The 22,193-nt window shown below is 52.6% G+C and overlaps 1 protein-coding gene across 1 annotated transcript; it reads left to right on the top strand.

The window, feature by feature from the left end:
* Window positions 1-145: 145 nt before the first annotated feature.
* Window positions 146-21,647, top strand: BPHL (biphenyl hydrolase like). Its single transcript, XM_055570486.1, has 7 exons — window positions 146-293; window positions 7,142-7,245; window positions 10,492-10,658; window positions 11,952-12,105; window positions 15,428-15,559; window positions 17,592-17,715; window positions 21,334-21,647. Exons 1-7 carry the CDS (start codon window positions 187-189, stop codon window positions 21,419-21,421), a joined length of 876 nt encoding a protein of 291 aa, XP_055426461.1. The 5' UTR covers window positions 146-186; the 3' UTR covers window positions 21,422-21,647.
* The last annotated feature ends 546 nt before the right edge of the window (window positions 21,648-22,193 follow it).

Below are 22,193 nucleotides of genomic sequence, written 5' to 3' on the forward strand. Positions count from 1 at the left end.
ATCGCCTAGAAATCCCTGGTCTCCAGCTCAGCGCCCACGCCCCCCGGCGCATGCGTGCTCGGGGCGGAAGGGGGCGAGCTCCGGGCGGCCGACGGCCGGGCGCATGCGTGCTCGGGGCGGCGGGCGCTCGAGGCTGCCGGGAGACCCGGCGCGTGCGCACTCCCCGGGCCGTCATATGCACTCATCATGGCGGCAGCGCTGGGCAGTGGGGCCGCGCGGCGGCTGAGGCACCTCCTCTCAGCGCTGAAGCCCCGCATCCAAATCCCCCGGGCCGGACCCGCGGCCGCGTTCGGGTAATGGCGCCGCTCCCCTCCAGGGGCCCCCATATCCTCGTCCGCGCGCTCGGGGCGGCGGGAAGGGGGCAGGGGCCAGCGGCCGGGCCGGGGCCGTGAGTGGTCGCCGCCTGGTCGACCCCTTGCCCGTCAAGCCGTGACCTGGGCGCGGCCGAGGGGGCGCTGCGCTCGGCCTCGGTGGGGCGTCCGTGAGGACGGAGGCCAGGGAGGAGGCGCGTTTGAACCCCGGACCCTGGCTCCAGGGCCAGCCTGCGGTGTCCGCGCCGCGTCAGCTCACGGAGCCGCGGGCTGGACCTCGAGCTGGGACGTGCGGGAGACCCACCCGGGGGACCGGAAGATGCGGGTTCCTGGGCCCGGCTCCCCGAGGGGTGCAGGAGACGCCCGAGAGTCTGCCTTTCTTTACCACCCCCACATACCTTGAGAGTAGACAGCTCCTGGATTAACCTCTGACCCCCAGTCCCAAAGTGGGCGCCCCTGGTCCCCCAGGTGATGGTGGCCTGTCATGGGGCGCGCGCGGGGTGGTCGCTGCTCACTGCCGGCGGGTCAGTTCCGCTCTTGACGTGGGAGGTGTCTGCGCACAAGCCCGGCGGGTACCTGGCCCTCAGAGCTTCACTGTACTTGATGGGGAAGCGTCCATTCCGAAGGCGTAAGGAGAGGTCTGACCAGCTTTACGCTTTCATATTGTGATTCATTGGGTCTTGAGTTTAGGATTTGATGATGTTACCATTTTATATCTATTAGATTTTCAAAACTGTTTCCATACAGATGGGAAAATAATGTCAGTGTCTGCAGTCTCTGTAAGTCCACTGAAAAATGCCCATCTATCCCATTTCCTGTTTACAGAAAGGGATTGAAATGAGATTACTGTGATTGCACCAGTGTCTGTTACTGTTGGTTAGTGGCTGCAGGAAGGCTTCATCCACTTAGCAGTGCAGATCATTCGCCCTCAAATATCCCTGGGAAACAGGTTTCTCTGGATTTTGAACCGCCATTTTGTAAATGCAATTGAAATTGATCTGACCAAGGAAATGGCAGCCCACTCCAGTATTCTTGCCTGGAGAATCCCATGGACGGAGAAGCCTGGTAGGCTGCAGTCCATGGGGTTGCAAAGAGTCAGGACTGAGCGACTTCACTTTCACTTTCACTGATGGGCCAAACAAGCAGGGTGTTGATTAATCCTGAAACAAGAATGCAGCTTGTGTAAGAAGGTGAGAGCACTCCTGTAAGACATGGCTTCAGAACCACGGGTGCCCTGACCCACAATTGAGTTGTGTTCCAGAAGCTCCTCTGTACATCTGCCCTCTTCCACCCCAAGCCTTTTCTACCTGAAGTTGTATGTTATGTGCAGTTACAGTATTAATAACTTAGGAAGCATAACAGCCCACCTGAAGACAGATGTTTTCTGGTTCAATCTGGGGATGCTCTGCCTGAGGGGAAGAGATGCACCTGCCCCTGCCTCTGTCCAGCAGTCAGGGTGACTGCTGGCCTGGTGTCCAGTCCTGAAGGGGACTCTATTTGGCAGTGCGGTTACAGAAAAAGCATGTACACAATCAAGTTATATAACCTCTCTGAGCCTCACGCCTTGCAGAATTGTCCTAAAGATTTGAGACAGTGAATTTTAAAGGCCTGGGCACCCAGTCATGCCCAGCTCTTTGCAACCCCGTGGACTGCAGCCCTCCAGGCTCCTCTGTCCTTAGGATTCCCCAGGCAAGAATACTGGAGTGGGTTGCCATTTCCTGCTCCAGGGAATCTTCCCAACCCGGGGATCAAACCTGCGTCTCTTTCATCTCCTCCACTGGCAGGCGGATTCTTTACCTCTGTGCCACCTGGGAAGCCCCCATACTAAATAATTAGCAGTTACAATTAATAATACAAATATGAATATCTAGATAATAATACAATGTATGAAAGATGTAAAAATAAGTCATCAAAATTTATGTTTATGCAAGCTAATACTTTGATGTTGCTAATACTTCATTGGAAAAGGTCAGTTTTCATTCCAGTCCCAAAAAAAGGCAATGCCAAAGAATGCTCAAACTACCACACAATTGCACTCATCTCAGACGCTAGTAAAGTAATGCTCAAAATTCTCCAAGCCAGGCTTCAGCAATATGTGAACCGTGAACTTCCAGATGTTCAAGCTGGTTTTAGAAAAGGCAGAGGAACCAGAGACCAAATTGCCAACGTCCGCTGTATCATCAAAAAAGTAAGAGAGTTCCAGGAAAACATCTATTTCTGCTTTATTGACTATGCTAAAGCCTTTGACTGTGTGGATCACAATAAACTCTGGAAAATTCTGAAAGAGATGGGAATACCAGACCATTTGACCTGCCTCTTGAGAAATTTGTATGCAGGTCAGGAAGCAACAGTTAGAACTGGACATGGAACAATAGACTGGTTCCAAATAGGAAAAGGAGTACGTCAAAGCTGTATATTGTCACCCTGCTTATTTAACTTATATGCAGAGTACATCATGAGAAACGCTGGGCTGGAAGAAGCACAAGCTGGAATCAAGATTGCCAGGATAAATATCAATAACCTCGGATATGCAGATGATACCACCCTTCTGGCAGAAAGTGAAGAGGAGCTAAAGAGCCTCTTGATGAAAGTGAAAGAGGAGAGTGAAAAAGTTGGCTTAAAACTCAACATTTAGAAAACAAAGATCATGGCATCTGGTCCCATCACTTCATGGGAAATAGATGGGGAAGCAGTGGAAACAGTATCAGACTTTATTTTTCTGGGCTCCAGAATCACTGCAGATGGTGACTGTAGCCATGAAATTAAAAGATGCTTACTCCTTGGAAGAAAAGTTAGGACCAACCTAGATAGCATATTCAAAAGCAGAGACATTACTTTGCCAACAAAGGTCCGTCTAGTCAAGGCTATGGCTTTTCCTGTGGTCATGTATGGATGTGAGAGTTGGACTGTGAAGAAGGCTGAGCACCGAAGAATTGATGCTTTTGAACTGTGGTGTTGGAGAAGACTCTTGAGAGTCCCTTGGACTGCAAGGAGATCCAACCAGTCCATTCTGAAGGAGATCAGCCCTGGGATTTCTTTGGAAGGAATGATGCTAAAGCTGAAACTCCAGTACTTTGGCCACCTCATGCGAATAATTGACTCATTGGAAAAGACTGATCCTGGGAGGGATTGGGGGCAGGAGGAGAAGGGGACGACAGAGGAAGAGATATGAGATGGCTGGATGGCATCACTGACTCGATGGACGTGAGTCTGAGTGAACTCTGGGAGCTGGTGATGGACAGGGAGGCCTGGCGTGCTGCGATTCATGGGGTCGAAAAGAGTCGGACAGGACTGAGGGACTGAACTGAACTGAACTGACTGATGCAGCCTTTACGGAGAAGGCAATGGCACCCCACTCCAGTACTCTTGCCTGGAAAATCCCATGGACGGAGGAGCCTGGTAGGCTGCAGTCCATGGGGTTGCTAAGAGTCGGACACGACTGAGCGACTGAACTGAACTGAACTGAATGCTTCATTGTAGCTAACAGTCCTTTTAGAAAAAAATATACAACCCATGGCTGATTCATGTCAATGTATGGCAAAAAACACTACAATATTATAATTAGCCTCCAATTAAAATAATTTTTAAAAATAAATAGAAAAAAATATACAAAAGGAATAGCTGAACATACAAGGTACAGAGAATATGTTGGACTTTCAAAATGAGGATGTATCTGATGAGGTGACTCCCATTTTTATTTCTGAGCCGAGTGTGACATTCAGGTGCTTGCTTCGACTTTGCAAATTGCAAGCACGGTGACTGGGGCCCGTTACCTGAACTCTTAGCACTCAGCTTCCTCGCTGGTAAATTTAGTCAAAGTCTAATGTTCATCATCAGAGGACATTATCTAGTTTAATAATTAAAATGACCAGTTAGTTCTCCTGTAGTTGTCTGCCCCAAACGGTTCTCTTCTTGCCGGCCCTGTGATCATCTCTCCCTCACTGGGGGGTTTGCTGCTCTATTGCTCCTGCCCCTCAACCCTCGCCGCTCACACACAGACTTGTCCATCCAGCCTCCCAGAAGGAGAGACAGGACAGACATGATACAGATGGTTTCCCAGACTGTGTTTAAAAAGGAGGCTGAATTTTTCTCTCCTCCGAAATGAATTCAGTATAACCTTTCTTATCCTTGGTTGTCTATTGGATTCTCTTGGGGAATTTAAAAAATGCAGATGCCTTGATCCCATCCCAGAGATTTTCATTTAGTGTAGCCTGGGCATCTGGAGATTTAAAGGTTTGCCAGGAGATTAAAATTAAGCTTGCAACCCCCGCTCCCCACCCCCGGGTATCGTGGGGGGTGGAAGTGATCTCATATACAAGGGGGCTGAGTGGGCAGGTGTGTTAGGGTGTGGAAAGCATGAACCTGTGTCTGCTGTGTGCACCCCAGGGTCTCCTGTTTCTGCAGCTTCTGTCAGAATATCAGTAGTTGGCAGACTGGTCTTCTCTGCCAACCCTTAGGCAACATGGGGTGCCCAGCACAAAGTAGGGGTTCCGGATGTACATGAATGGGCGAATAATACAGCAGTGTTTCAGAAAGCACACGCCAGGGCTGTACCCCAGAGTGACCAGTGGGTCTCCCAGGATTGTCCTGGGCAGCTGTATCTTTAACTCCTCAGGTGATTCTAATGAACACCCCTGCTTAAGAATACCTAGGTTAGAGAAACAATTAATAGGAAGGAGAAAGTGGTGGAGGAGTAAAGCCCAAGAGAAGAAGGTTCATTTTTGTTCTTTTAAGTTTTCTAACTTTTTCTGGGGCCTGACCGCCATCCAAGAGCCCTTTGATATGCTGGAGGGAGAATACAACACTCATTTCAAGTGTACTGATGTGGAAAGTTATTCAATAAATATTTTCTAAAAGGAAACTTTTTTCTTACATTTAAGTTGATTTGCTATTGTCCAGTTTTCTGTCCTCTGTTTCTCCAGCCTGGAGGTGGAGGCAAGGTTCTGGGAGCCTCTGATGCCCCGGGGCCCGGCTGCCGTGACCAGGGCAGGGCCCGGCAGTGAGTGACAAAGCCCCAGGCGTGCTCCCTGCCCTGACAGCCAGCCGCACAGCCGTCGCCCTCTAGCCTGACCCTTGCTCCTCTGCGCCCTCACTCTTGCAGGCCTGACCTCACCTGCCTTGCTCCACGTGTGTCCCTGACTCCTGGGCCCTGAGCGCACCAGTTCTAGAAGCACACTCCCTACCGCATTTTCTCTCCAGCATTTTGCCCATCTTGGAAGTTCATCTCAAAAGCCACTTCTCCACCCTTCCCCAGCTGCCTCTCTCCAACCCCCACAGGGCCTCTCATCTCTGAAGCCACCTTCAAAGTCCTCTGCCTTAGCAACCCTCCCCTGACACTGAGCGCCCATCTGCCCTCATCTAGATGGCCTGGTTTTATCTCCGTGTGCTTAGGCATTGGGGAATCTACATGGATAGGGCAAAACACAGGGAAGTGAGAGGCTTTTGGCAGCGGAGACGTTGGACAGACCACAAAAGGGAAGTCATGTGAGCCAGGCCCCAGGCTGCTCCCAGGCCTGAGAGCCCGCAACTCCGGGTGGTGAAAGCCCCGGGGCTCAGCGATCGCGAGAGATGGCGGGGCCGCGTCATATGTGACACCTTCCCTGTGCAGAACACCGTTACAAGACATCCTTCATGCTGCAAGGCAGGGGCCCTGGAGAACCTTGCGGGCTCGACGAGTAGCAGGAGCAGTCCCTAAGCTGAGCAAGCACTGAGTGTCTGTCTGGGGAGCAGCCTCGTTCCTGTGCTGGACAGGAGTCTGACCGCTTCTCTCCCATCACGACTCTTCTCTCCCATCATGACCCTCCCCTCCCTGAGGGTGTGCAGATGCTGCTCTGCAGGTGGCCGGGGGCAAAGGAAATGTCAATAAACCGTTGTTTCCCAAGATGACTCGGAGTAGAGCGTTATGCGATTTTATCTGGTTCTGGAGCTGTCCAAGGAGCAGGATTTTAATAACGAGTAACAGCAGGGTCTGTGAGACTCAACCCGGCTCAAGGGTCCTGTGACATTTCTGTGGATCGTGAGCCTGTAGTTGGTCAGTCTCACTACCACCCAGGGCTGTGTGCTCTTCGACTCACTGCACCTGCCAGCATCTGTCCTGGTGTGCCTTCATGGCCCTCCCGCGTGTCACCGGCCATCTGGGGAGCTGCTGGGAGGCTCTTAGAGCCTGAGGCCGGGCCGTGTGTGCGCTGTTCCTGGATGTCCCAGTGCAGTGGTCCTGGAGCTTCTGGGACAGTCACTGAGGGGGTTGTCCTGCGCAGAGCCCCCAGAACAACACATGGTTAGATGCTGCAGCGTGGCGGTTTTGGGCCAAGGAGGGGGCGGGGTGCAGGACTCTAGACACGGACCATCTACTTAACAGTTAATGCAGAGACATCTCAGCATCTTACAGACCGGTCTGGCCACATCCGAGCAAACAGGCATTCTTGACCAGGGCGGCTGCCTAGAGAACAGAGAGGCCAGAAGGTCAGCCTGTGGACCCCAAGACCAGCATCACCCTTGGGATCGCTGCCTGTGCAGCTGAGGGTCCGGGTGGCTGCTCTGGACCTGCCGGGGCCTCGACGAGGGGCTCCAGGCTCAGTGCCAGCGTCCCGCCCACCTCGCCTCCCACCTCGGGGACCCTGCCTCCAGCTGTGGGGCTGTGGGCCCGTTGATGTCAGCAGGCCTGTCAGCACTCCCTTGGGTGGGCCCGGAGCTGGTGCTGCAGTGACCTGCCCTTTCTGGATTTGGGAAACTGAGGCGCAGAGCCGGATGACCAGGGGGCGGGGAGGGTGCTGGGGCTGGCTGGCGTGCAAGCTCAGTCGCCCTCTGGGGTCGGGGCTTCTGTCTTGCAGCTCCTCCGTGACCTCTGCCAAGGCGGCGGTGAATGGCGTCCACCTGCACTACCTGCGGACCGGAGGCGGAGAGCACGCCGTCCTGCTGCTCCCGGGGATGCTGGGTGCGCAGGTTTCCGTGGCGTGCCAGGCACGCTGTCCTCTGAGCTCGGCCCCCAGTCCCAGATGCCCGGGCTTGATACTCAGCCTTAGTGCTTTGCTGAGATGCTTTCTGTAATATTTGCCGCAATCAACTTTAGGTGATCCAGAAAGCTACCTTTCTTGTGAAATTTTACTTACTTCTGGCTCTGCTGGGTCTTCATTGCCGTGGGGCTTTTCTCTAATGCGGTGAGCAATGGCTAGTCTCTAGTTGTGGTGCTTGGGCTTCTTGTGGCCGCTTCTCTTGTTGCCGAGCACAGGCTGGGGTTGTGGGTCACAAGCTTAGCTGCTCCACAGCATGTGGGATCTTTCCGGCTCAGGGATCGAACCCATGTCTTCTGCATTAGCAGGTAGACTTTACCACTGAGCCACCAGGGAAGCCCTGAAGATACCTTTCTACTTTATGCAATTTTCATTCCTTTAAATACCCACTTTTCTCCATGGAAGTCCAACACTGTGTAGTTTCCTGCAGCCTGAAAGTGAAAGTCGCTCAGTCATGTCTGACTCTGTGAGACCCCATGGACTATTACAGTCCATGGAATTCTCCAGGCCAGAATACTGGAGTGAGTAGCCTTTCCCTTCTCCAGGGGAATCTTCCCAATCCAGGAATCAAACCCAGGTCTCCCGCATCGCAGGTGGATTTTTTACCACCTGAGCCACCAGGGAAGCCCCTTCCTACAGCCTGGGGATGACAAGTCAAGGAAGGGGTGGGGAAGGCAGGCAATGAGTAGGTGACCAGCTGGCCCAGTTTGCCTGGAATTGAGGGGTTCCAGGATGTGAGACTTAGGCTGCTAAAAGTTGGACTGATCTCCCTGCTGTGCGTGACTGTGTGTTCAGTTACTGCTAAGTCACTTCAGTTGTGTCTGACTCTGTGCAGTCCCATAGACAGCAGCCCACCAGGCTCCCCCGTCCCTGGGATTCTCCAGGCAAGAACATGGGAGTGGGTTGCCATTTCCTTCTGCAATGCATGAAAGTGAAAAGTGAAAGTGAAGTTGCTCAGTAGTGTCCGACTCCTAGCGACCCCATAGACTGCAGCCCACCAGGCTCCTCCGTCCGTGGGATTTTCCAAGCAAGAGCACTGGAGTGGGGTGCCATTGCCTTCTCTGGTGTGTTCAGTTAAGGTAAGAGCAAAGAACAAAGCTGGGCTTTCACAGCCTTTCTGAAGGTCAGAATTAGTTTGGCATGAACAGAGCGTGGTAAAGCTAGATGGATCACCATCGCCTCCTGCAGGTAAGAAGTTTAGGTGTAGAAAGTTCAGGAGGGGAGTTTCCAGTGATCCCAGAGCATCTCAAATTTGATTTTAAGGTAAGGTTTCTGTTACTGTTTTCGGAGAAGGCAATGGCACCCTACTCCAGTACTCTTGCCTGGAAAATCCTATGGACAGAGGAGCCTGGTGGGCTGCAGTCCATGGGGTCGCGAAGAGTCAGACACGACTGGGCGACTTCACTTTCACTTTTCATGCATTGGCGAAGGAGATGGCAACCCACTCCAGTGTTCTTGCCTAGAGAATCCCAGGGACGGGGGAGCCTGGTGGGCTGCCGTCTCTGGGGTCGCACAGAGCCGGACACTACTGAAACGACTTAGCAGCAGGGTTACTGTTTTATTTTTTATTTAGCTAAGTGATCCCATCATATACTTATTTCCTTATGATTTGCTTCTTAACCCTAAAAGCGAAGTGGTAGCATTCCTCAGGCACACGATGGTTGCAGCTGACGTGGCCTCAGCTGGTCGCTGCAGCTATCGAGGCACCAATGGCCAGCGCTCAGTGTCTTGCCGTCGGGCGAGTGTGATAGAGGCGGCCCTTTCCTCCAGTGGGTGATCCCGAGCTGAAGCGATGCGGCTTGCCAGCGTAGATGGCCATTGGTTCAATATTGCTGTCATTATCCTGGTATGAAAAGCTTTTGGCAGTTTTAATTTTTGCTTGTGTAAAACATTAACCTGATTCAAAAATCAATCAGCAAGTTTCTCCCCTGAACTGCTGTCCCCCAGCACCAGTTCCCCTCCCAGCAGGCAGCCTGTGTTGATGTGCTTCCTTCTGAGGTATCATATTAAAGTAATTTTTTAAGGTTTTAGTGTTCTTTGCACTGGTCTTCAGATGTGTGCCAGAAAGTGTGTGTCTTGTTTCTGAAAGTGGTGTTGAGCTCCACTGCTGCCTTTTCCCACCTTCTGCCCCTCCTGCAGGGCGGTTCCCTGGAGGTCCCTCCAGTTCAGGGATCATGAGAGCAGCCTCAGATGTCAGAGCAGGAGGCTTGCACTGAAATCCAGTTTGTTCTTGGCTTGGGTTTTCTGGATGGTTTACCTGCTGTTGAGAAGGTACATTTTGTCAGGGAGAGTGACGGTCCTTGATGATGTTAAATGATCCTGCAGTATCTTGAAAGACATTTTCTAATCATCACCAGTTTGTGAAGCAAGGTGTGGCCAGAGTTGTGAGTCCTTAGAAACCAAGCAGAGCCTAGAAATGAGACGCTGACCTGCCCCTGGACTGGGCTCCCTGGGAGTCTGGCCTTCACACCGTGTGGACCTCACTGGGCAATGCTACGTGCCAGTCAGGTCCACCACCGGCTTGAGAACACAGTTCTACTTGCTAATACTCACATACTGTTGTCGTGGAACACACTGATTTATCCCCTCCGTGTCCTGCCCTCCATCATTTCCGAGTTTTAGTTTAATTTTCTGGTTTCTAGTTACGACCAGAAAATAAAATCTCCTGGGCTATTCTCGTTAGCTTTGTAAAAAACGTCTGGGATTTTAGAATTTGGCTTTGAATAATTTGGATCAAATGTCATTAATGTGTCTACAGATACTATTAAGATCTCTCTCATTTGTAACAGTCATTTTAAAAAAAGAAAAAATAACCCAGAAGTACGTTGTTGCAGTAGGTTTATTTCTAGGCAGTTTCATGAGTCTTTTTTTTTTTAAACAGGACAGTTAAACTGAAAAGCTATCAAGCGTGCTGGATTATTAATGATACAGGACCAAGGGGAGAACTGCGTGGCCCTCCGAGTAGCTGCTCGGGGGAGGCGGGGGCAGGTCTGAGCTCCCGCGGGAGAAGAAGCCCGGGTTCTCTGCCAGTCTGCTTTGCTGGTTACAGATTTGCGGCTAATTTGACTGGAAGCCAGTTACATTGTCCCCCTGTTTCTTTTTGCTGTAGTGTGTTTGAAGCAATGACAGCATTTCTTGGAGTGTAACCAGATGACCACTTTTATTGATAGGCAGTGGAGAGACAGATTTTGGACCTCAGATTGAGAACCTGAATAAGAAGCTCTTCACAGTGGTTGCCTGGGACCCCCGAGGATATGGACACTCCCGCCCACCCGATCGAGATTTCCCAGTGGACTTCTTTGAGCGAGACGCAAAAGATGCCATTGATTTGATGAAGGTGGGTCTCGGGGAAGAATCGGGAGGAAGGAGGCTGGGCATCTTCATTTAGTTTGTTTCTGTGTGTGGTTTCTTCAAGGCTGACTCCTGTAGACATTCAAAGGGTTCAAAGAGATACAAAGAGGAAAGTTTTTAGAGTTACTGCTCCCATGGCTTTGAGGCTCTTCTTTTCTGGGCAGTCTTATTACATATGTAAATACACAGTTTGTATTGATGGCATCCTTCTATACCTAATGGTTTTCCAGCTTACTGTTTCATTGGACAGTTTATCATGGAGATACTTCCATGTTAATAAATACAGATACACTTCAGTTTATAGTAGGCACTTCGTATTCATCCCATTGTGTGTTCACACTGTGTCTTAATTCCCTTCTTCTGATGGGAGATACATTATTTCTAAGCTGGTGTGTGTGTGTGTGTGTGTGTGTGTGTGTGTGTGTGTGAGATTATACAGGAAGTGCAGGGAGCACTCGTGCGTGGACACTGTGGCCCTTACTCACTGCTGTAAATAGTGCCGGTGTGGCCTTTGGGGGCCTGCCCTGGTGCGTGTGTGTGAATTCCGTGCACAATTAGGAGATGACTTGCTGCGTGATGGAAGATACAGGGTGGAGCCAGAGTATTCCCCACAGGAGTCACACCAGTTTACAGTCCCATCGACAGATGTCTCGGACTGATACTTGTCAATTTACTTTCCCAGTCATTCAGTTTTTAACTGCTCAGGAGCCTCTCTCAGGTGTAACCTCTGTCCATGTACCCCATCAAGCGCATTCTTGGAGCCTGGCCGATTCACCCAAAGGTTCAGCAGCACCCCCCACCCTCACCGCTGTGTCTCCTCTGTCCCAGGATTCCTCCTGGGGCCAGTTCTTCCCAAAGCTACAGTCAGTGACTTCACCAGATACAGTGGCTCCAGCCCTCCAGCAGCTCTCAGGAGGCCCTCTCTGATCTGCAGACTTGTCCTCAGCGTCTTCACTCAGGCCTGTGTGGACGCACACACGTTGTCATGACCAACTAGAGCTGATTTCCGCTGTGTCCTTTTCTGGGAGATATGCACCCTGAAGACATAGCTCCCTCCCGATTCAGAACAGTACTGGATGCTGTATGCGTGCTTAGGCATCTGTGACAGCGGTCTTCTCACCACAGCAGACCGAGAGGAGACGTTCATGTCACAGATCTTGGGCTCCGGGGTATCCCTCTGACGACCAGCGGACACGCCACAGCTGTCTCAACCCCAGGCATTATCGATCTCGGGTTCTCTAGGAGCCCTCACCATGCTGTTTTGCTGTGTTTGCCACAGACGCTGAAGTTTAAGAAGGTCTCTTTGCTGGGGTGGAGCGATGGGGGGATAACAGCCCTCATCGCGGCTGCACGGTACCCCTCGTATGTCAGCAAGATGGTGATCTGGGGGGCCAACGCCTACGTGACTGAGCAGGACACGGAGATTTACCAGGGTAGGTCCCTCCGCCCCGCCCTGCTTAGACGTGTGTTGACAGGTCATGGAGAGATGAAGCGTTCTCAGCAAAGTCCTGCACTTTAGTCTGCGTTTTAAAGTTTCCTATTTCCAGAAGTGACGCCCAGGAAAAGGCTGATAAGTCAGTACTTACATTTCCTGCCGTGCTAGTGGCCTTCTGGGAAGGAGGGGGGTTGACACGAAGTGTAAGGTGCAGCCTCATTCAGGTACCCTGAGTGTGGAAGGGAACAGTGTACTCCGGTGGGAAACCTTAGTTTTGATGAACTCTTGTGCTGTTCACACTTTCTAAGGTTGTCCTTCAGGCTTATCTGTGAGGACTTTTAGAGACACAGAGCTGGGGCTGGCAGATGCAGCCCGCCAGCCCAGCCACCGCCTGTCTGCGTCCAGCTGAGGCTCCAGTGCAGGCAGCCGGCACTGTGGGTGCCAGGGACCAGCTGGGGTCCCTGCCCAGGCCTGGTGCAGGCAGCTGGCTCGCCCACCAGGCCCCCGGTCAGGACGTCCAGCTGCCAGCTTGGGAGCTGCTAAGCCCCCAGCAGCAGAACCTGCCCCCGGGACTCCAGCCCCACCCCATGGCTGCCCCTCCTCTCCCAAACCATTTCCCCAGTTTGTCAGAGTTTAACAAAACACAAAAAACCCTCCTTGCGGGGGATCTCCTCACTGAGTGGGTGTCCACCACTTAATTCTGCTCCTCCTCCTCCTCCTCCCCCAGCCTCCTCCCTCTCCCCTCCCCTTCCCCCTCCTCCCCCTCCCCTCCCCTCCCCTTCTTCACCCTCCTCCCCCTCCTCTCCCGTCCCCTCCCCTCCCCTTCCTCTTCCCTCCCCCCAACCCTTTCAGGGACTGATTGAACTTTGTAGACTGAGTCTCCACTTCCCTGTTTTTGTTCATCTCCATCTCAGCGTTGCTGTGTATAGGGCTCTGCATAATTTCTTAAGCTTTTTCTTCCAATTTTCTAGTTGTTTCACTAGCTTTATAAAGATTCTGATTGCTTTGTGGTTTTTTGATTCAGTTCAGTTCAGTTCAGTAGCTCAGTCATGTCCGACTCTTTGCAACCCCATGACCTGCAGCATGCCAGGCCTCCCTGTCCGTCACCAACTCCCGCAGCCCACCCAAACCCATGTCCATTGAGTCAGTGATGCCATCCAACCATCTCATCCTCTGTCGTCCCCTTCTCCTCCTGCCCTCAATCTTTCCCAGCATCACAGTCTTTTCAAATGAGTCAGCTCCTCACATCAGGTAGCCAAAATATTGGAGTTTCAGCTTCAGCATCAGTCCTACCAATGAACACCCAGGACCGATCTCCTTTAGGATGGACCGGTTGGATCTCCTTGCAGTCCAAGGGACTCTCAAGGGTCTTCTCCAATACCACAGTTCAAAAGCATCAATTCTTCAGCACTCAGCTTTCTTCATAGTCCAACTCTCATCCATACATGACCACTGGAAAAACCATAGCCTTGACTAGATGGTTTTTTGATTAGCAGCAAGTAATTGCTTACCCTTAATCTGAAAACAAACAAAATAAATGGTGAGCATAAATCGAGAATGCTTTCCTTCAGAGCTGTCCACTTGCTGCCCCTGGGAACCACTGGATGGTGCCAGGTGAGGCCCAGTTTCATCCCCGGTTCAGCTGTGTCCACCCTCCCCCAGTGAACAGTCGCCCTCCCTCGAGGCAGCCCTGCATTAGAGTCGTTACACCAGTCTGCTGTGTTTTCAGGGTTCCTGCCTTTTACACGCACACACACTCACTCATACTCGTTTTCATCAATTACTGCAGACTTCAGCGATGCAGCAGAAATTATATGTTATGAAAGAGCTCCTTGTTCATGGCAAGAGGGCCTGCAGCGGGTGTGGTCCACTCCGTGGCCAAGGGCAGAGCCACTGGTCCCGAGCTGGCTGTCCACTCTCCCCTGCCCTTCCCACACTGCCCGAGCTCCTCTCCTCGTCCTCCACCGCCCGCTGTCCCCTCCCCGTCCCCCACCACCGCCCGCTCTCCTCTCCCCTCCCCGTCCCCCACCACCGCCCGCTCTCCTCTCGCCTCCCCATCTCCCACCACCACCCACTCTACTCTCCCCTCCCAGTCCTCCACCACCCTTTCTCCCCTCCTCGTCCTCCGCTGCCACACGCGCTCCCCTCCCCGCTCCTCATCCTCCTCCTCCTCCTCCGCTCTCCACTCTCTGTCCTCCTCCGCAGCCCTCTCTCCCCTTCCCATCCTCCTCCTCCACTCTTCCCCCTCCGCCCACTCTCCCCTGCCTGTCCCACACCCGCGCTGCCCTCTCCGTCCTGCACCACACACGCTCCTCCCTCCGGACCTCGTTCCGCCTCTACTTTTCAGGCTGCTTCTCTACATCTCCCCCTCCCATCCAAAGTCTCCTCACTTCCGCCCAGAGCAGTTCAGTGTCCTCAGCCTCTGGAGTCAACCCCGGTGCACATCTGCAGGGTAGGGGAGCAGGAGGAGAACAGCAGGCGCTCTCTGCCGAGTCACCTGCCCCGGGCAGCAGTTTGCGCAGCCCACTCACCCCGAGCATGCTGGGCCCCTAGGTGCCCGGCCCAGTCCCGGTCACCACACGGGCCACGTGAGCCCCTGCCGTCCTGTCTTCAGGACGGGTCATGCAGACAGAGCTCTGTACCTGAGGGGCTCGGTGGGCACTGTTCACTGTCCTCAGGAGCATCAGACTTTCCACAGAGTCACCGTGTTTTAAAGAAAAATGGAAAAACTGGGCTAAGGGATTGAATTTGCTTATCCATTCTGAAGCCATCATTTCCTTTCTGATCAGAGTCATCTGTGAGACAGCTTGTAGTTAGTAGTTACAATTTCTCTAGTGGTAGAACTTGGAGCAAATGATGTTTATGCATTTCTCAGTGTATGTAAATACAATTCAGAAAAACTCTGTTATAAGTAATCTCATTTTTACTCTGCTGACCCCAGTTAGGGGAATACTGCTTCTGTCTTATACCTTTAATGGAAGCCATTACTTTAGATCTGATTTCATTCCCTCGGTCAGAATCTGCTGGTGCCCAAGGGCCGCCGTGGGGGACAGAACACGGCAGAACCCTGACACAGCACTCAGCGTTCACCGTGGATGCAGCAGCCAGTGGGGGTGGCGGTACTGGGCAGTGACGGGGGGGCTGGGTGGAAACAGAAGCCAGTGGGGGTGGCGGTGCTGGGCAGTGACAGGGGGCTGGGGAAGGCCTGGCCGGCTGGGGCGAAGCCTGGCGAGCCGCATGGCGCTGGCTGCTGTGCTCTGTGGGCGAGGATGGGTTTAGTCTCAGACCCATCCGTGCCCACACGTCTGTCTGTCTTCCAGGCATCCGGGATGTTTCTAAGTGGAGTGAGAAGACGAGAAAGCCTCTGGAAGCCCTCTATGGGTTCGACTACTTTGCCAGAACCTGTGAAAAGTGGGTGGATGGCATAGAGCAATTTAAGCATCTTCCAGACGGTAGGTCACATGAGCCACTTAACGGTCCCTTTGCTGGTTAGAGAGGCCGAGTGAGTTCCCCTGATGCTTGAGAATTCCTTGGGGATTGACACGCTCGCCCACCATCCTTCCACACTGATGCATGAGCAGAGGGTGATCGTGTACAAAGGCAAGTTCTTGTGCCGCACACCCTCCTGGCATCAGAGACAGACGTGTGTACAGAGTTCATGTTGTTGAGTCTCTTGTGGCACGCTGGTCTTTTCCCCTTTGTCTCCAGAAGTCTCATGTGCTCTTCTAACTCCAGGATGGTCACTCAGAAACAAACAGTGGCCACACAGACGTCCCCCTTTTCATGTCTAGAGGCATCAGCCCACTGCCGCCTCTCTTACCCGCCAGGAGAGGAGGGGTCTCTGTCATGACCCTTGGCCCCCGTGGAGTCAGGACAAGGAAAAGGGTATTCAGCCCTTTCCCATCTTCAGAGCGACGTTGTGTCACTTCGGCTGTGACAGGTGTGTTCCAATAACAAGAACTGGCACCCTTGAATTAAATTAAGCTCTGAATTAAAGTCTGTTCTTAGAGCTGTTTTCATTTGTAATCTCTCATTTTTCTAATTGCCAAAAGAATAGAGAGTAGGTGGGATCTGACCTTGAAACACATCAGTTACCAAACAGTTATGATTCAGGGCCCAGTTTTGTCTCCTCAGTAGTCATTTCCAGAATGAGTCATCTGTCAGAACTTTCATAATGAGAAGGACCTTTGGAAATGTTACTTTTTTGCTGTAAGTTCAAAACAAGTATATCCTGTTCAGATGCGGTATCCACCCATAGAAACAGGGCCTTGAAATATGTTTCAGGAGGCTGGAAAGACAAGCCACAGACAGGAGTGACTGTTTCCCAAAGGACGGGGGTCCAGGGCTTGTGGGGTCTTCGTTCCCCAACCTGGGATGGAACTCCCCTGCAGTGGAGGCACGGAGTCCTAACCTCTGGACCGTCAGGGAAGTCCCTGCAAAAAACTCTTAAAACTGAACAGTAAGAAAACAGCCTCATTAAAATACAGACAAACAGTGAGATCCCACTACCTCTTAGAACAGCCACACAGGGGAATTTTAGGGCAGTGAGAGCACTCTGTGTAGTATCATAGTGCCGTGTCCGTATCATCCTGTGGTTGTCGAAACCCACAGCATGAGAACCGCAGATGCGGGGTGGTGATGACGTGTCTGCTGTAACAGATGTCTGATGGGGGTGTTGGTGATGGGGAGGCGAGGAGACGGGGTGTGTGCCCGTGCCTGCCTTGCAATTCTGCTGTAAACCTGAAACTCTAAAAAATTAGGTCTACTGCAAAAGAGAAAGGGAGGGAGAAAGTGTCACGGAGAATCTGGCACCACCTGAATCAGCTTACGGCAAGGCTGTCAGTAAACGACCTCTCTCCCTGCAGGGCTGGTTCCATGCATTGGGGCCCTTGTCCAGTCCTCGGGGTTGCGGCCACTCAGCGTAGCGTAGGGACATGTCGCGGGTTTGGCGTCAGACAGGCCCGGGTGTGTGCTCTTGCTTTGCCATGTGGCTGCTGTCCGAGTGGATTCAGGGAAACGGCAGGTCGGGACACGGAGCCCGGCCTGTGCCTTGCTGCCCAGGAATGCTCGTCCCTCGGGGCAGGGCCTGTGGTCTCCCCAGGGTGGGTGGGGGACAGGCGGGGTGGAAGGCAGTTTCTGTCCTGCTGAAGCTGTGGCTTCGCTGTGAGGAGCACAGACTTGGAGGGCCGGCGGGGTCCCCTGTACTTCAAGGGAGAAGCTTTTCAGATGGCCCATGTAATATGAAGACGTGCAGGTTTTTTGTTCAACTGCTGTTTTATATGAATTGTGAACTTAATCAGCCAGGACTCCTTGCTCACTAGTAGAGCTTAAAGGAAAAAGGCCGGGAGAGACACAGAAAAGAAAACCTGCAGACTGTCGGAGCTGGAAGCACTCAGGCCATCTGATCCAGGCCAGACGCTGGCGGGGGTGGGGTCCGCCCCCCACCCCGGGAGGGCCTCAGGAGAACAGTCTCGTGTCTTGCAGGGAGCATCTGTCGGGACCTGCTCCCCCTGGTCCAGTGCCCCACCTTAATCGTGCACGGCGAGAAGGACCCCCTGGTCCCACGTTTCCATGCCGACTTCTTACACAGACATGTGAGAGGGTCACGGTGAGTCCAGCTGCAGCCAGCACTCTGCCCAGGGCCTTGGGAGGCAAGCGGGAGGCGCTGCAGGAGGCGAAGGCTGAGGGCTGGGCTTTCAGGGTGTACCCCACCCCATTTGGGAAAGAGGGGCCCAGGTGCCCTGGGTTTTGGTAGTGGGATCAGGGGCTCCTGCCCTGGTGGCACCGACCCAAATAGCCATCTGTCCCTTGGGAGCTCTCACTGTAAAAGCACAACCTGCCCAGCAAGTCTATAGAATCAAAACAAGGAAGCAGATCGCATGTTACTTGCCATCCACGTAAATACTTCTGTTATTAGCACTTTTGTGTGTTCCTCCTTTCCTAGTATTTTTTTAACATAAATACAATCGTATTCTGTCTTCAACTTTGATTCCTGCTTTTTTCCTGCTTAAAGTTATGTTATACACTTTCACGTTAAGCCTTAAACATATACACCTCAGAGAAGAACCTGTTCCTCAGAACCACAGGAGAGCAGGGCCTGCCCGCCGGCCCCGGGCACACTGGAGGGCCTAACGAGACGTGTCAGCAGAGTCTGGTCTTCAGTCTCATTCATTTCTGTATGGAACAGAAGTTTATCGTTTAAATACTCGGGCTGCCGTGAGAGGTAGCTTCTGCTGGTACTTACTTCAGGATGAAAATTCCATGTTGAATAAACCTGATGTTTCCCTGATAACACAGTGAGGCACATCGCGAAGGAGAAAGTAAGGTCTGGCCAGGAGGTCACGGCTCACAATAAACACCCAGGGAGCCCTGACCCGTTGAGAGCCTGAGTATTCACCCCAGAGATGCTGTCATTACCCGGGACATCTTTGGAATTGTATAGAAGTCTTTTGAAATTGGCCTCATTCTAAGTGACCTAAGAACATCCTCTTCCTCCCCGACCTGAGTCACTTCCAGTGCCCACTGCAGGCCAGCCCGCCTGGACCGCCCCTGAGCTGGGAGTAGACTCAGACACAGTCCCTCCACTTCCTAATTGTGCTCTTTATTCCACAAGAGATTTTAACAAACAGATTTCTTGGACAGTTTATAAATGTGGGAAACATGCTTCTTATTCTGCAATAAAATATCACTAGTATAAACTTGTATAATTTCTGCTTCCAAACAGCATTTCATATTTCAGAAGACATCTTATTTTACTACAACATCTAATTGTACTTTACAGCAAAATCATGGAAAAAAATACTGTCCCCATTTTACAGATGGGGTAAAATCAAGGCTGAGACATGTTAAGTCATCTTCCAAGGTTGCATAGCTAGTAAATGACAAGTCCTGGATCTTTTTTTTTCCTTGTAATACAGTGCTTCCCTCCCCCAACACAGCTGCCTCTCATACTCTTATTTTAATATGATGGTGAGAGGCCTGAATCACCTACTTTCTGACCTGGTTAAGTGTCTTCTGTCTTCAGAAATGACAAGTTTTTGAACACTGACGCTCATGATAAATGACGTGTGTTCTCTTAGAGAGCCAGGTTCAATAAAAGTCTGCAAGAAAGTTTAATTTAGGAATTCTGTTCCAGACCCATCTCCTAGCAACTGAATACATCAATATGGGAGAAAAATATTCCCTTACCGTTCAGATGTTAATGGTTTCAGTACATTCGTTTATGGAAGGTCGTTTTCTCAGAGTAGGATTCTTTGGAACAGTTGAGTCAAGAGGAAAGTGTGCTGCGATGATTGTCTGAAACTGGCCGGCATATTACGCTCTCGCCCTTCCTCTGCCGGGAGAGCCCTGTAGGTTGGCCAAGAAGCTAAAAACGGTTAATTTTGGACCCACAGAAGGAACGTTGATTCCTTGAGCACCAAGGTCCTCCTCCAACTGTGCTCACAGGCCTTCTGACCCCTAGGGAGCCACTTAAGTGCAGGGTGCTTCCCATGAACTTGGGGCTTCATTTCCTTGCCAGAAACAATTAAAGACACAAAGATTTTACCTGCAAATAGGTATCAGGTACGAAACAAATGCCTTTGTCTCCTAGAGCTGCTCCCAGAAACAGTCGTGTGTATTTCTGTGTCCGTTTCCCAGGTGGGCCCAGTGAAGTCTGCCACCCCTCCCTGCTATCTTCTTGTGGGATGAAGGGGGGCGTATGTGTACACCTGAGATGGACAGGGACTCAGGACAGAGTAGCCGCCTCTGCGGACGGGACGCTGGCGTGGCGTCAGTGGTCAGGGCCTGAGACAGCCACGGGGAGCACGGCGGTCGGTCAGTGGCGCCCTCGGGCCTGCTGGTGGTCTTTGCTGAGACTGAGCTCGCTACCGGGGGAGCACAGACCACACCGCACCTGAGTGGATGGGATTCGTAGCTGGTGTCGGTGCTTCCTGCTTGGGGATCTCCACAAAGCACGGAAGAGGGCTGGCCCCCTCAAAGCGGGGCTCCGCATCAAGGTCTAGCTCGGTCCACGCTGGGAGGCCCGGGGCGGCCCAGTGCCCCCTTGCCTGCCAGCATCCTCGGCAGCTAGCTCTTTCTGTCCCTTGAGGACAGAGGCCGTGAGCGTCCTGCGAGCCCTGTCCCTCTAGAGGGCCGCTCGCCCTTCTCTTCTGAGCAGCACTGACCTTGACTGGGGAAGGCCTGGGCTACTGCTGATGGCATTACTAACCTTCCCCAGGGGCTCAGAAAGATACCAACCACAGATCCTCCCGTCAAGCTGGTGATCTTAACAGCCTGGATACCCCTCACCCCCCTGCCCGACGTGGTCAGTTGCCAGAGACCCGGCATCGCCCAGGGACAGCTCTGTTCCGAGCTTACCCCCTGCTCGTTCACCAAGGTCCTGGAGCTCCCAGCCCCCTGCTGTGGAAAGCAGAGAAGCAGGCGATGTGGTAACTGGCATTCTGCCAGAACACAGTGCTTTTAACATCAGTGACAGTGGACAGAGCAAGTCAGACCTGCACGTGTATCCTGGAACCTTTGTTTAAAACTCTGTGTCTGCACTGTTAAAGGCAGTAATGCGGTTTAGAACTCAGAGAAGCCTGCCTTTATTAAAGAAATTGCAGACCATCCACATCTGACGAGCCCCATTGAAAGGAAGCACCTTCCGAGGGGGGCGGGGTGTCCTGAGGGCCGCAGATCCGGGAGGGGCCGGCACCCCCGGCCTCAGGGAGGCACTGCCCTGCGTGGGGCCGGCCGTGTGCAGACTTACCCAGTCCTCCAGCACCCAGGGCGGCCTGGGGGCTTCAGCAGCAGGCTCGGGCGGTGCCTTCTGACGGGTTTTCCCACTACGCAGATACTCCAGGAAGCTCCAGTCCAGTGGATTCTGGACACTTCGTGTTTTTACCATCTTTCCAATCCTCTCTTAAAACCAGTCTTACTAAAATGCTTTTTCCCTTAGGTACCCACCAGGTTGCACGTCCTCCTCTCAGTCAGGTTTCCAGTCAAACCCCGCCTTACCTGGTTCAGCTCCCAGTGCAGCGGAGCACTCCTTGGCTGTTGCGGCAGCCTCGGGCTCTCGCTCCCGAGTCTCTGTTCTGGGGCCACCCCTTAAGATGGACTCACCCTTTCTCCTGATGGAGGTCGCAGGGAGAGAAAACAGGGCGGTTGCCCGGGGAGGTTTCCGTGAGGCGCCAGGGAGAGGCGGGTTTTCTGACGATGCGCCACTCACCGTCAGCCTTTCCTTCAGGTTACATCTGATGCCGGAGGGCAAGCACAACCTGCACTTACGCTTCGCAGACGAATTCAACGAGTTAGCGGAAGACTTCCTCCGGTGACCGTGTCCCAGGACGTGTGGTCTGGTGAGGTCTGGGCCCGCGGGCCAGCCCTCTGCTCACCTGCCTGCCAGGCTCCCTGTGCCTCCCCCCAGACTGCTCCTAATCCAGTACCGCTGAGGACATAGCATCCTCTTTCATAGCTGCAGAGCTTGAATCTGACCTTTTCGTACTGGGATTTTCTTTCATTGCCTTAAATAAATTCCTGTCGTGATTTACTTTCAGGTAAGGTTAAGCACGTGTAGTGTCCACGACTGCTGCTCTTAAGGTGAGCTGGATGTACGTGCTGCCTTCTGTTGGGGGTGCAGGCGTGCACTGGCCTCTGGAGTCATCACATTGTCCACAGAGAGGTGGGGAAGCTGAAAGCAGCCCCCGCCCAGGGCGCTGGATTCCATGTGCTCACGGGGCTGCTGGGATCACGCAAACTGGGGAAGAAGGCCAGCATGGTGCCCTGCTCTCTCCTCTCCCTACACACTCCTGGCTGCTAGTCCCTGAATGCTTTGGGCCAGTGGAGATAAATTTGCTTGCTTGCCTCTCCCTGGTGTCTCAGATGGTTAAGAATTCACCTGCAATGCAGGAGAGACCCAAGTTAAATCTCTGGTTTGGGAAGATCCCCTGGAGAAGGGAATGGCAACCTACTCCAGTATTCTTGCCTGGGAAATCCCGAGAACTGAGGAGCCTGGTGGGCTACAGTCCGTGGAGTCGCAGACAGTCAGACATGACTGAGTGACTTATAACACTTTCAGTACTTGCCTCTCTCTACTAAAAGAGCAGA

The sequence above is a fragment of the Bubalus kerabau genome, chromosome 3, assembly GCF_029407905.1.
Source record: "Bubalus kerabau isolate K-KA32 ecotype Philippines breed swamp buffalo chromosome 3, PCC_UOA_SB_1v2, whole genome shotgun sequence".
NCBI lineage: Eukaryota > Metazoa > Chordata > Mammalia > Artiodactyla > Bovidae > Bubalus > Bubalus kerabau.

Excerpts from the sequence above, each read along its gene's own strand:
- BPHL (XM_055570486.1), top strand. The coding sequence starts at position 187 with ATGGCGGCAGCGCTGGGCAGTGGGGCCGCGCGGCGGCTGAGGCACCTC. Across the intron at positions 7,246-10,491 it reads GCTGCTCCCGGGGATGCTGG|GCAGTGGAGAGACAGATTTT; the intron begins GTGCGCAGGTTT and ends TTTTATTGATAG. Across the intron at positions 17,716-21,333 it reads AGACATGTGAGAGGGTCACG|GTTACATCTGATGCCGGAGG; the intron begins GTGAGTCCAGCT and ends CCTTTCCTTCAG.